At 52.2% G+C, this 13459-nt stretch overlaps 4 protein-coding genes across 4 annotated transcripts; 1 reads left to right on the top strand and 3 right to left on the bottom strand.

Annotated features, from left to right (window-relative positions):
* Positions 1-585: 585 nt before the first annotated feature.
* BKA67DRAFT_531332 (uncharacterized protein) lies at positions 586-3376 on the top strand (the record flags this gene model as incomplete). The annotated part of the gene is made up of 2 exons (XM_046099370.1): positions 586-2669; positions 2722-3376. The coding sequence occupies 2 exons, from the start codon at positions 586-588 to the stop codon at positions 3374-3376; spliced, it is 2739 nt and encodes a 912-aa protein (XP_045965403.1).
* Positions 3377-4018: 642 nt separating this feature from the next.
* On the bottom strand, positions 4019-6437 carry BKA67DRAFT_668208 (amino acid permease). Its single transcript, XM_046108633.1, has 3 exons — positions 5820-6437; positions 5192-5763; positions 4019-5105 (listed from the first exon to the last, which is right to left on the bottom strand). The coding sequence occupies exons 1-3, from the start codon at positions 6023-6025 to the stop codon at positions 4315-4317; spliced, it is 1569 nt and encodes a 522-aa protein (XP_045965402.1). The 5' UTR covers positions 6026-6437; the 3' UTR covers positions 4019-4314.
* A 459-nt stretch (positions 6438-6896) lies between these two features.
* Positions 6897-8890, bottom strand: BKA67DRAFT_590304 (MBOAT family protein; the record flags this gene model as incomplete). The annotated part of the gene is made up of 5 exons (XM_046104575.1): positions 6897-7408; positions 7473-8494; positions 8590-8689; positions 8765-8809; positions 8869-8890. 5 exons carry the CDS (start codon positions 8888-8890, stop codon positions 6897-6899), a joined length of 1701 nt encoding a protein of 566 aa, XP_045965401.1.
* Positions 8891-11482: 2592 nt separating this feature from the next.
* BKA67DRAFT_80804 (UDP-galactose transporter) lies at positions 11483-13207 on the bottom strand. The gene is made up of 3 exons (XM_046109447.1): positions 12578-13207; positions 12055-12517; positions 11483-12002 (listed from the first exon to the last, which is right to left on the bottom strand). The coding sequence occupies exons 1-3, from the start codon at positions 12719-12721 to the stop codon at positions 11566-11568; spliced, it is 1044 nt and encodes a 347-aa protein (XP_045965400.1). The 5' UTR covers positions 12722-13207; the 3' UTR covers positions 11483-11565.
* Between the last annotated feature and the right edge of the window lie 252 nt (positions 13208-13459).

The raw sequence follows: 13459 nt of genomic DNA, 5'->3' as shown, positions 1-13459 counted from the left end.
CTCCCACACTCTCTCTGCGGCCTCGTTTCTGCTGTCCTTACACTCCTTACCGTTGTTACGCCTTTGTGTGGAGTGTGGTACATGACAAAGGGGCCTTACATTCGTTTTTATCCAACCCTTCGCCTTGTCTATGCTCTACTTCACGCTCATTCAGACACTATTTTCCTCTTAATTACGGCGGCATCTATATCTGGTTATGCGGTCCTAACCACCAAACCTTGTCCCTCCCTTGTATGATATAGCTATAATCGCCTAGCTACCCAGACCTCAATATCTGTCTTTGTCTTCCTTTTCCTTCTTTTGCTTCTTTTTTGTATGAGATCACGCCTGGCTTTATACTTGACGGCCCTGGAGACCCGCTGCAGTAGCAAGCGCACTGAAGACAAAGTTACACAGCATTTCTGGATTTGGTTGAAGAAACAGCAGGCCATTCTACAAACCTTTGATGACCCCCAGATACCTGGAACCCCGGATCCCTAGGACGGTCGTTATGGGCATATTTGTGACGTTATGGTAGTCATTGGTTGTGAATATTTACCATTGTGACAGCTTAGCTAAGCTCCCGGGCCGGGCCCGACGAGGAGGATGTCCTCCACGAAATCTTCTTCATCATCGTCATCCCGATCCTTCCCTAGGACACCACTACACGAGAGGTCGACATCGGAGAAGAACAAACTCGCCAGCGGTATTCGACTTGTTCCGTATTCTCCACCGCGACTCAGCAGCGATGGGGAGGCAGCAGGGGCCTCCCATGGAGCAACCACGGAACACGGGCGCCGTGACAATTATCATGGCACCGAGGATCCATCAATTTCCAGTCCGACTGAGAGAAAAACCTCTCACCACTCAGAAAATGAGTTTCATGCAACACAGCCTGGCTCCGCGTTGTCATCGCCTACCTCTTCTGCCAGATCATTTGCGGCAAGGGCCAAGGGAAGAGGCGTTTCAGGCACGAAACTTGGCCCCGAATCGTCTGGTGTTGGACCCTCCACACCAACCCCTGGTCTTAACAGGTTCTCATATGGAAGCAATATGAGCAACTTCAATGCACCTGCAGATGCTCAGCATGACGAAGGGCCTACCTCACCAACCCCCAAGTCAAGACGCAGTAATCATATTGCATTGAATCCTGACAGGAAGACTTTCTCGATCGTGTTGAGGCCGACAAACGCTCGAGATTCCCATCGTTCGAGTTCGAGGATTAGCTCCCCTCCGGTGTCGAATTACTCGACGCTCACGTCGCATGACGGATTTTCATTTGATGCATTCGATGACGACCGGCCCAGCTCCGCATTGAGCTCGCTACCCGAGCGTGGTGTCTCGCCTTATACACCTATTTCTCCGGTCTCAACATCGACAATCAAAGCAGAAGATCAATCTGCCTCGCCCTGGAACTATCGTATGGTAGGTGGTGTTCGGAAGGTAGCGAGCACACCTGATCCCACAGATAAAGGCAAAGACAAAGAAGTAATTGCAAACACGAACACGAACCCTGGCCCGTCACTACTCTCCCCGTTACAGGAGGTACCTTCGTCACCGATTCCGCAACCCACACCCTTGGCAGCAAAACAGTCTTTCAATTCGGAGACTTCTGAACTGACTGAGTCGACGCTCGACGAGAACACCAATGTCCAAGTCCTAGCCCAGAGTTCACCGCCAGAAACCGACTCAGAGGGCTTACCTGAACCTCCATCATCGAGCGACTCTAATTATCGCGTCATCGGGGAATCGTCCTCTCCACCCTTCTTCTCGTCGCCCCCTCCCCAGGGACTGCTGGATACGCCTGGAAGTAAGAACTTCGTGGTCCATCCTGGTTCTTCGCCTGCAACGTCATCATCGCTTCCACCTACAGTTCAAAGAGCAAGACCTCAGTATTCAGACGACAGTTTAATACTCCGGGACAAGTACTCACAGGAGAGCTTGATTGTACCTCCATTGAATACGGCTAGGAGAAGGACAGCATCTGATGCATTTGGGTATTACGGTCAGAAATCACGGGACACACTTCGTCGTGCGAATTCTTTTTCCTCGATTTCAAGTATAATAAGCGACGCTGCTGCGTCGTCTTTCACTGGGAGTACACCGAATGTTGTTCTCCTGGCAAGAACACCATCAGCTTCGTCGTCCTTGCAACAGCCACAACAGCTACAACAGCCACAACCGCAAACTTCATGGGAACCTCAGCCCAATCTTGCACCCCCAAGATCACGCATGGAAACTCAACCACATGTGTGGAGCTCTCAACTCTCGACAGTCATGTCCGAGGACGAGAACAGCGACAGAGGCTCGCGCCAACTATCGTCTCCTGGGCTGGACCGCAGTAGTATGAGCTTTGGAGGCAGTAGCAGACACAGTCGGCAGATGCTGAGTATAGGATCATCACTAGACGTTATGGAAGAGCTATCAAGGGACTCGCTTCGATCGCATTCCAGATCGAGATCCGGGGACTATATGATGCGTGGAGGTAGAGAACCTTCTCAAACACCAGCAGTCCGGGACATTGACGAGGATGGTGACGGTCTCGCAGACCTGTATAATTTGCATCACAAGGGTTCTCGACCTCGTCTTACAGGTCGCTTGAGTAACAAGTCCTCAGCTGGCAGCTTACGTTCCTCGATCAGTTCTCGCCATGGAAGCATGACTGGCTCAACTCTTCCGCAATGGGCCAAGTAAGAATTCACCTTCGAATTGTCTCGTGATTTTGAATGCTAACACATACAGAATTTACTATGGCAGTGGCGAACGTAAGTGGCTTGCAGCGCCATCCATCCGTTCATATGGCGACGACAGCCGGCCCGCCAGCTCCTTCGGCCGCTCAGAGTCGCCGATAGACGACCAATTCCCACCGAATATCTATAATCAGCGGAGACGTCCGCGTGAAGTGCACCCGGGAGACCGTCCGATTTCGACCGAGGTCAGGCGCTTCTCGGGCATGCAGAACAAGATAAGAAAAATGACTAGTAGTCTCTGGTCTCCTCATCTGGAGGAGGATCTCCGTGCAAGAACCCCGGGTATGTGGCAAGGACCCCCCACTGCTGCGGAATCGGGATTCTTTGGGCCGCGCAACAGACAAGTCGTCCTATTTGCTTTAGGATTCATTTTTCCCTTCGCGTGGATGATCGCGGCCTTTTTGTCGCTGCCTCCTAGAGTCACGCTCGACGTGGTTGAGCGAGACCACAGCACAACCCAGTTCAGGATTCCTGAGACGCCAGAACCACTCGCGCGGCAAATGCGATTCCCTGATAACAAGCGGTACCAGAGCGCCCGATGGTGGCGCAATGTGAACAGGCTCATGAGCGTTGTCGGACTGCTTGTCGTTGGAGCCATCGTTGCTCTGGCAATCGTCGGTTATTGGCAGAACATGAAGACGTCATGAAATTCCTGCTGCCTCTCGTCTCACGTTATTCGTTCCAACCCCGTTGGGACAAATGGCACTGTCTGGGCCCGTCTGGGCCCGTTTCATTGGTTGTTACATATAACATCACGACTGCACGAGGTTCAACGACCTTATAGAGCTCCGGATCGCATCGAATTTCCTATTTACATTTCCGCTTTTGGCAGCGTCGCCAATGCAACTCACAAAAGCTTAACCACGTCCGTCGACACAACTATTCACATTCGACTTGTATATTACTTTGCAATTACATCTTTATTGCTACCTTGACAACAAGCCAATACGGCTTCCAGATTTTTATCACTTCAACAACTCGCATAGACACAACGAACTTGCGCTATTGCACCCTGATCTTAATGGGGGAAAGACCACAGGGTAGCCCGCGCAGAAAACGAGGGAGTTGTACGCATTCATGACGATTATAGATACCCGGTGTTTTGGGCGCTGTTAGAAAAGGCCAGGCAGACAGAGAGACAGACTGCAGGACTGCAAGCATCTAATGATTTTTCTTTATTGACGTCCAAGAGACGCACTCGCATCTATATAGGATTTAGCCTTGGGAAACGGGTGCGAGGAGTCGGGGGGGAAGGGGGATGTTGTGGTATTAGTCGTAATGACCTGCCAGACGTGCAAGCGATATCTCTGTACTAGAGAGCACGCCAGCCATGGTTGTAATGAATATCATTATTCTTATATGTTCCTTGGTGTTTCCAAGTGCAATCTGTGACATATTTGTCCGTGTCTGAGAGATATGACGGTACACGTCAGCGTATACAAGGTTCTTTTTCTTCTCATTTTTTTAACACCGAACATGTCAGTCGACTTTAGACCCAACGTCATAGATACGTCCGAGCGCTCGAAACTGGGCATTCCGGATTGGTGGGTTGAAATATCTACCAAATATCTAATCCTGCCCTTCCTTATTCCTCGGCACGAAGCACAAGGTCAACCACAGCCTGGTTCGGCCCCTGCCAGTGATTCCTCCGGACAAACCAAAACGACACGGCAAAGAGCAGCACCGCCCCGAGCACGGGCCCGCAGTAGTTCATGTTGGACGCGTCGACGGGCAGGTCCTGCGGGAACGGGAACCAGACGAGGACGTAAAGCGTGTACGCCAGGGCGCCGGCGTTGATGAGCGCGCCCCTCCGGGGGCCCCAGTTCCAGGGGCCGATCGGGAGCCGGCCCGCCAGGCGCGCCTGCAGCACGACGGCCAGCACGACGCCGTAGGACAGGTACATGGCCATGGACGACAGGGAGGTGATGGCGCCCAGAGCGACATAGGTGGCGCTGCCGAGGTTCAGCAGCGACAGCAGCGCCACGATGGCCGAGGTCAGCCAGACGGCGCGGAACGGGATGCGGCGCCGGCCGTCGACGTGCCCAAAGTACCGTGGCAGGCCGCCGTCGCGCGCCCACGCCCACGTCAGCCGCGACACCGAGGCCACGTTGCCCATGGTCGCCGAGTAGGCCAGCAGGAACTGCGACGCGCCCAGCACCGTCGTGGCGGGCGTCGAGCCCGTCACGTGCAGCAGGAGGGCCACGACGGGGCTCGCGGCGTCCAGGATCTCGTCCACGGGCGGCATGCAGAAGAGCGTCACCACGAGCATGACGAAGCCCAGGGCCGCGTTGGCCGCCATGGACCAGAAGAGCGACCGAGGCACGATCGTCTTGGCGTTCTTGGTCTCCTCGCCCATGTGGATGATGGCCTCGAAACCTAATATTCCAAAAGAAAGTTGCGTGATTAGTTCTTGCGTATAATTCGAGGCTTGGATTGGATAGTAACGGCTGGTCTTGACTTACCGATGAATAGCCAAATATTTGATAGCGCGCCCACCTGCGAGGCGACGAAGTAGTTGTCCCAGCCAGAAGACACGTTCGACATGGTGAAGATGTCTCCGCTGTTCTTGGGCGCCATGACAAGAAACACGATGATGAAGACCAGGAACAAGAGGACGTTGATGACGCCGGCAACCATTTCAAACCAGGGCACAATGCGGAAAGCGTACAGGTTGACCAACGTGAGCAGCGCCAGGGACGAGAGGGTGATGACCGTCGTGCGCCAGCCCACGACTTCATAGTCGGGGTTGTTGAGCTGGATCAGACCCTCCAAGATGGAGGTGCCGAAGTTGAGGGAGCTTGCGAACGTGGCGACATATGCTGTCCAGGTTATCCAGCCCTGGAGCCAGGTCAGGAACCGCTTGCTTGAGCGCGGTGCGAATGCGTACGTCCAATAGTATTGGGCACCGGCTATAGGCTGGATACTCGCGATCTCGCCGAACGCAGCACACTGCAAGAGCGCACCCGTGGCGACAATGACGTAGCTTGCGAACCACGCCGCGGGTCCGCCGTTGTACATGGAATAGTACATGTTCCTGCGGGGATTCAGTCAGCTAGATCGTGTCTCAGACAGTCAATGGGTAGTTCTTACGCAGGAACACCACTCCAAGTGCCCATATAGACAAGGGAGAATGCAAAGAGTTGCTTCTCATTGAAAATCCTCTGCGTCCGCGTCTGGAGAAATGCAACATCGTTCTCTTGAGAGCCATCTGCGGTGCGAGGCGACTGAGAAGGAGAAGCATAGCCCGTTGATTCGACGGCAGCCAACTCGTAGCCATTCTTTTCGTCCTGGCCCATGCTGAACGTCTATCGTTGAAGCGGGACGGATGTATTATTCGATCGGTAGGCTGTAGAGGGGAGCGGCAAGTGAGTTCTGTCCTATGAATTCATCTCTCCGTTGCTCTATTTTATACTCCCGATAACACAATCACCATGAACGAAGGGCTCGACCGGGCTATATATGCAGCAGGTCTCGGCAATGCAGCGGGGCTTACCGGGGGCTGAAGAATAACGAATTGCTCTAACCCAATCCCCTATAATCCTGTTCTCACGGTTCTCCAAAAATTAAAATGTTTTACCTTGCCCGACCTAGCTGCATGCTGCCAAGGAGACGATAACCGGGTAGCTACAGAGGGCTCGTTACATCGGCGCTCTGTAGACGGACCCTACATGGATGCAGCTCGCTTAGATATTGAATCTTCACGATGAAAACTTTGAAGCAGCGTCTGGAAAGAGCGATAACGGTTGTTCAATTACATTACGTGAATAGCTTCCCCGAAAAGCGAACTGTCCGCGTTCCACTCTGTGTTGTTGTATCTACCTGTACTAGACCCTGTTTTAATGACAGGCATATGCCCGAGGTTGTTGAGTTATAAGTGGAGTTATCCCAGGCCAGCTGGGCACAATCTGGGCTGGACTCCTGTAGCCTCTGTGGCCTGTGACGCACCATATATTACAAGTATGCCATATGTTGGATCCCCGTTGCGCATCTCTCTATGCTCGGCAAGGGCAATGCACGGGCGGTCATGCGGCGTGTACCCTGTGTTTCCGCTGAATACGGAACTGTGGAATCCGTTGCCGGCACTGTTCTCTGACAATTTTGACTGGTCAACGAAGGAGACCATCATCGCTTAATGCTCCAAGAATATATGGTACACAAGACGCCCCTCTAGGCAGCCTTGGGCTTCTCTTGTAACTTTATTTTTGCAGCATCGCCCAAGCTCTGGCCTCTGCTCCTTCTCCTCGCCTGCTCGGCCTTGACTCTTTCGATCTGAGCCTTGATTTCGTTGGCCATGTCCTGAGCATCAGCACCCGGATCTTGGCTCAGACCCAGAAGAGGTTCATTCTGTCCTGCCATGCCGTTCAGGCTATCCGTGCTCAGATTCCTGATCATCTTGACGCCTGCCTCGCGACTTCTCTTCTCGTGCTGAGCCTTCACCCATTTCTTACCGGGCGAGGCGAAGAAAGCGAGACTAGCAAATGTCGTGACAATGCCATAGAAATAGACGCGGGACCAAACAGCGATGGAGTCGCCAAATTCGAGAATGACAAAAGGCGCCACGACGAAAGAGAAAGTCGCTTGCGTTGCGAACCAGGACAAGATATCATAGTAGCGCTTGCGAGGCAGAGGGGTTTGGTTGACAGGGTCGAGGAAGAAGGGGCGGATGTTGCGACGGAAATCTTTCGTGTGAATCAGCATTGAAGGTCACCAAACAGTTTCGGAAAGAAGGAATACAAGACGTACGTTTGGCAGCGGTCTGCACGAAACTTGCGAGCACGAAGGCTAGATAGTAGCCTGGATAGAATCCATGCCAAAATGCACTTGTGCTGAAAGTAGCAAGACTGGCACGGAAACCTGGCTTCTTACCACGCGGCGTCACGCGTAGGTAGATGTAGTATCTTAGCCACTTGTTGGTGTTCATGTTCCAATTTTCGAGGTAAGCACGACTGTTCTGGGCCGTCTCGACGCCCCATGGGTTGATGTTCTGCAAGCGATCCCAGCTCACTCTGCCCGTCGTCGGGTCAATGCCCTTGTAACCCAGACCAGCGAGAATACAGGCGCCTTCAGCCAGAGTCCACACACCGTAGTACTTCAAACGGGCTGTTAGGCCAACCATATGAAGGTAGAAGGCCTTGTGCACAAAGGAGTAGGACTCAAAATCTTTCTTGAGCATGAAGTGCCAGTCATACCATGCGCTGAACTTGAGGAATGCCAAGATCCACAGGAGACCTCCAGCAAGCTTCCACATAGCCGGAGTAGCGCTGCGAGGAATCTTCCTCTTCTTACGTGTGGGGGGCTTCTTTGAGGGATCGACAGAGGCAGGCACGTCGAACATGGTGCAATCAATCCACCCCTTGTATTCGTTGTAGTCGAAAGAAGGGCCGCCCATGAGCGAGGGGAAGAACAAGACGTAGCCGGCATAATCCAGCAGGCCGGGCAACCTCAAGATCCTCTTGTCCTTCTGGAAGTCTGAAAGCTGGTCTTCAGGCAACGTGCCATCGGCCACGTTCCAGCAGAAAGCCGACAGCTTCATGACCAGGACCATTTGTGCGCCGGTGATATCGACGGCGGCGGGGTTGTTCGCAAATTGTCGCGAGAGCTGGTTCACAGCCATATGGCCCATGAGGAAGACGAAGCCGATCCATGGCATATACGGACTCGTGCGCAGGAAGTAGGCAAGGGTGTACGTGCCAGCAGAAGCAATGATCAAGGTCTGAAGGCCATCCCAGAGGTCGAACAGTCCCACAAGGTAGAAGAGAGCACATCTGTAGGAGACCGCGTCAGTGCTGCGGAAGCAAGTGATTTCGGGGTTCCGAGTGGTGTTTGAGGAGATAGGAACAGGAGGGAGGGGGGTCCCTACGCAATGATGAATCCATTCTTGTATTCGGGGCGCGCATCTGGTACGCGCTTCAGTAGACCGGCAAGCGGGTATGAGACGAGGAATGAGAATACGAGCTTGACTGTTTTGTGCGGCGGAATTAGCTGTCCGTACCCGGGTTCTGCAATGTGCCAGCTGTCTACACAAGGAAACTTACGTTCATCTGGGGAGGCCCCTATGACTCCTGCTAGGAGCTCAAAGGCTTGAGAAGATTGTAAGCATGTTGCACTCAAGGTAGTTGCGGCCGGAGCAGCTTCTCACGTTTGTGTATGAAGGATATCATTTTGCCTCCTAATTCGGCTTCAGTCACGATAATATCGTGGAGTCGCAAGCGGAGAGGAGGGATGGTGAGGGCCGAGGCTTCAGATTAGACGATCAATTCATGGTATTAATCGATCCTGTGTGAGCAGACTGAAGCCGTGGCAGGCAGAGGTGTCTCAACTTTCGGTAAGAAACGTTGAGGGTGTCCAGTTTGGGGCGCCACATGCAAACAAATGATCACTTTTTCCTCTAGACTACATAGTAGAGTGATGTCACCTGTCAAACCCCTTGATTTTGCCCACATGCACAGGACTTGGCGTTGGGGTTGGGGTACGGATTCCGTCCAAAGCACAGTATTTAGTTTGTTACAGCTTGCCGCAGGCAGCTTGCTTTTGGCTTGTACCTGGTGGAAAGTTTCCGTCCTCATGGCCCCCAGCAAAGCCCCAGCCAAGCCCCAGCCAAAATCCAAGCTGGTGAACAACGTTACTGTAAGCTGCCGGGCCGCACCTCTTAGCGCTTTCCAGCTCTACCAAGTCCACAACTTACATAGTTCAAGCACCACATTATCGCATAGTTACTGCACACCTTTAAGTTAGTACCCGCTAAAGGAGCCGCTCGCTCGCCTACCTGGGCAAACCGTTGAGGATAGGAACAAATCGTCATCTTTTCGTCAGCAATGCCCCTTCAGTCTACTGGGCGACTGCATTTCAACTCAGTCGAATGTCTGCATCTAACCAGATTCGATTAACGCCCAGATCAGGGCTGTTGCATCGGCGCGTCCAATGCCTTCGACTTGTTCCTATCCTCAACGGTTTGCTCGGGAACCCAACGCCGCTCAAGCTTGACGCTGAGCCGACGCAGGTATTGTGATCTTGCAGTGAGGTTGCGGAAAACATGATCACTCCTGTTCGGCAGAAACGTACCCGTGAAAGCTTATTGATGCGCGGTAGAGTGGCCCTGACAGTTGGTGAAGAGTGCAACCTTCGGTTTCGTTAGAGCTTGTCCCGGGGGAACCGGTTATATGTTGATCTCCCGCACCTATCATCTCCGCCACGGCGATCGCTAAACCTTCCGCGATTACAGCCAGCTCGGCTCTTTTAAGGTATGCTGTATTTTCGGGGGTAAGGCAAAGAGACTCTCTTCCCAGACTCTCGAGAGTGGCTCGGCAGCTGCTCGGGAGGCAAGTAAGTGGCTGGACCCAGGCTCGGAAGCCTCGACGCCCGCACGAGCGGCGCCATCTCTGGGCTGGACTATGATGTCGCCGCAAACGAGGCAACCCGTCGTAGTAATTGATACAGCCATTTTTATTTGGAAACATGCTTTCTTGCTGGCCCTTTTGATGCGTGCCATGTGGCATGCGAGTTCTCGAGCAATAGCCTTCTCCTCTCCCCTCCCCTCCATCTTCATACTCTCGACGTAAGCTACATGGAAAGTTGCCTAGTCGCTTCATGTCTATAAGATATATATATATATATGTATATATATGTATATTTAGAGGACGTCGTCTCTAGATACTTCCGATTGCTTGGTAGTCTATGGAAAATATTCTTCGGTAATATTCCCTCCGAGGGACTGTTCGGATTATGTACAAACCACCAGATTAGGAAGAGCAAAATTGTGACTCAAGAGGCCTGGGACAGTTTGGTCTGCTGCATGTGCTCACGCAAATTTCAGATGATTATACCCGGTGGCTCGAGCCTGCCTGAATAAATATCTGTTGACAAGACTCTGAACTCGATACTTGGAAGTAGGTTACGGGCGGCTTCCGAACCTAGTGTGCCGCTACCTAGAGGCATATCTGTTGTGTGCTGACAAGGCAGAGGCCGGACAGAGAAGATATACATAATTGGAAGACTACCGAGTCTTTTATCAAGAAAATATAAAAAAGTAAAAAAAGGAGAGGAAGAAACGCCTGCTCATGTTTCCCTGATCGAGCCAATTCAGCGTGACTCTTGCCCAGCCCCCATCGTTCTGCTGTGCTCAATAGTGTCACAACTCGAAGTCGAATCGGGCGCCAATGGCGCTCACGCCAGGCTCGTGCTCGGTTGTGGTACGCAGCCGGCCTCGGCAGCTTTATATATGGGGCAGTTGTCGTTGTGATGGGCAGTCTATGTTGACATGTTCATGCAAAGAACAGATCTAGCACATATTGAACGAGAGAGCTGCAGAGAGTATAGCTTATAAGAAGTTCTATTAGGTTTTCCGTACTCATGCAGTAAACATTGTATCGTCAAGTGCTTCCCAAATAGCACTGCAACAACCGTGTACGCCGTCCAATGTGTAAAAAAGAAAAACGAGCAGAACAGGCTCGAGGAGCTCCCGTCCTCATACAAAACCGAGGTATTCTATGCCAAAACCTCCCCACCGCACTACTCGAGTAACCCCATGAAGACGAAATATCGAATATTATACAAGTATAATATAAAAGGGGGTTTGGAAAATGCGACAGCCCAGCGCATTCTCGACCCGGCTTCAAGACACCAAGGCAGACACGTCACAAAAACAGGTATTAACAATCCGTAGCACAGCATGGCTGTGCTACTGGAGTTTGAACATCACACATGATCTGGAGGGTATAATAAGTTTCAATCATTCTAGCATCAATGTGGCTGAAATAAATCACAGCCCTATCCATCCCTTGCCCTGTGATGATAGGATAAACGTCCAAGCCATGGTCTCCGCGTTGCGCAAAGATATTTACGACTTAGCGGCATCGCGGGTGCTCTGGGAGCTGGCGCTCATGGGCTGCGTAGTAGGCAGGATGGACTTGCTGACTTGCGACTGGCGAACCTTAGCCCAAGCGTAGACAATACCAGAGACGAAACCGATGAAGATGGCCGAAACGGAACCGACGGTGACCGGGGCTGCGAAGAAAACGAGGCCAGAAACAGCGATCGGAAGCTTGTTCAAGGCACCAACCATGGAGTAGGTGGTCGAGGAGGTGACTCGGATGCACCAGGCAGAGCAGTAGGAGATGAAGATGGCGGCCATTCCCGAGTAGATCATGCCGATCATCAAAGCGTTACGGGACTCGACGGGGAAGTTCTTCTGGAAGTTGACGCTGGACCAGTCTTCGGCAAGGAGGGAGCCGATCAAGAGGACGGGGACGGTGAGCAGGTTGTTGTAATACATGGCTTTTTCTCAGTTAGCCCAGTGGTCTAAATACGGGCCTGGAATGCAACTTACTATCCCAATCCTTGAAGTTCATGTTCTTGATGACCTTGCGCATACCCAGAACGTATGAAGCAGTGCAGAAAACGTTCAGACCCATCCATGCATAACCGGCGTTCAGAGTGGCCAGGGCCTCAGCGGCCTCGGCGGTCTGGGTGCTGGCATGGCTAAGATCAGCCCAAGCGGCAACGACAGAGGACAGAACCATGAGACCAAAGGAGAGCAGAGCCAGTGGGGTGACGCTACCACCGAACCAGAGGACCTCGCCGTATGCGATGACAATGATGGTCAAGTTCTTGAAAATGGTGTAGACGGGGACCGACAAGAACTGCAGGGCCTTGGTGGAGGTATAGATCATTCCGACGAGCAGTAGCGCAACGGGGAACCAGCGCTTGCCCTTGGTCATGTCGAAGGGGGCCAGGTTCTTGATGAAGCCCATCTGCTTGCAAGCCTCGATTGTGATAACGCAGACTATCGACTATCACAACTGTCAGTACAGGAATGGCTAGATTCCGAATGATGTGGAGGTGCGGCTTACCTGAACAGCCAGGTAGAAAAGGTTCAAGTTCCATGATGTGCCGGAAACAACATATTTGTTCACCACAGTCATGGAAATCGAGGACAAGCAGTACGCCAAGACGGACAGCGGCGGGCTGTTTTCAACTTTGTGCAACGAAGCCATCTTGTTCTACGACGGGATCGAGACGAGACTGGAGTCGAAGTGGTGCTGTGAGAATTGGATCGACGGACACGGGTGCGCAGCAATGGTGGACGTCGAAGGCGACCAAATCGATCGACAGCTGAGCGGGCTGGCTGACTTGAAATTGCTAGATCAAGATCAGATGGAAACGAAGGCGCACGTGAGTGTACGTGTACGTGTAAGTGTATCGGGGGGGATCTATCGAATGCAACAAAGCACGAGACCCTACGTTCGAACACGATGGGAAGGACTGGCACAAATGGGCTGCAGATGTCTTGAGTATCCTTTGTCGTGGTTCCGCTTAGGTTTAAGGGGACAGATTGGAATCGATGGAAATGAATTGGCCAGGCTTCCAGCAAAAAGTGTCTGGAATAATAGTACAGACGGGAGTAATCCATACAGCTACTAGACTAACCTAGACTAATGGAGACTGTAGCACGCGTGTCCAGTGGGCGGGCACCCCTTTCCTTTTCCTTTCCCTTTCCTCCCCCCCCAGAAACCAAGGATCCCACTCAAATTTATCAAACAAGGCGCATCTGCTTGCGCAAAAAAGCAGAAATTCACTTATGCATATCGGGGCTAGCTCGTAAACTTTAGCCGGCTGGAACCTGTGTAAAATTAGAAAGTGCCATGCAAAGCTATTGCATCGCCATGCGTTGGACATAACTTGAGAGATGCTAACGTGAACACCATCTTGTCAACTAGAAAATACCAATTTTC

This window comes from Truncatella angustata (assembly GCF_020726525.1).
Source record: "Truncatella angustata strain MPI-SDFR-AT-0073 chromosome Unknown BKA67scaffold_1, whole genome shotgun sequence".
In the NCBI taxonomy this organism is placed as follows: domain Eukaryota; kingdom Fungi; phylum Ascomycota; class Sordariomycetes; order Amphisphaeriales; family Sporocadaceae; genus Truncatella; species Truncatella angustata.
The sequence above is the reverse complement of the archived record's forward strand: the minus strand, read 5'-3'. Positions and strand labels throughout refer to the sequence as shown.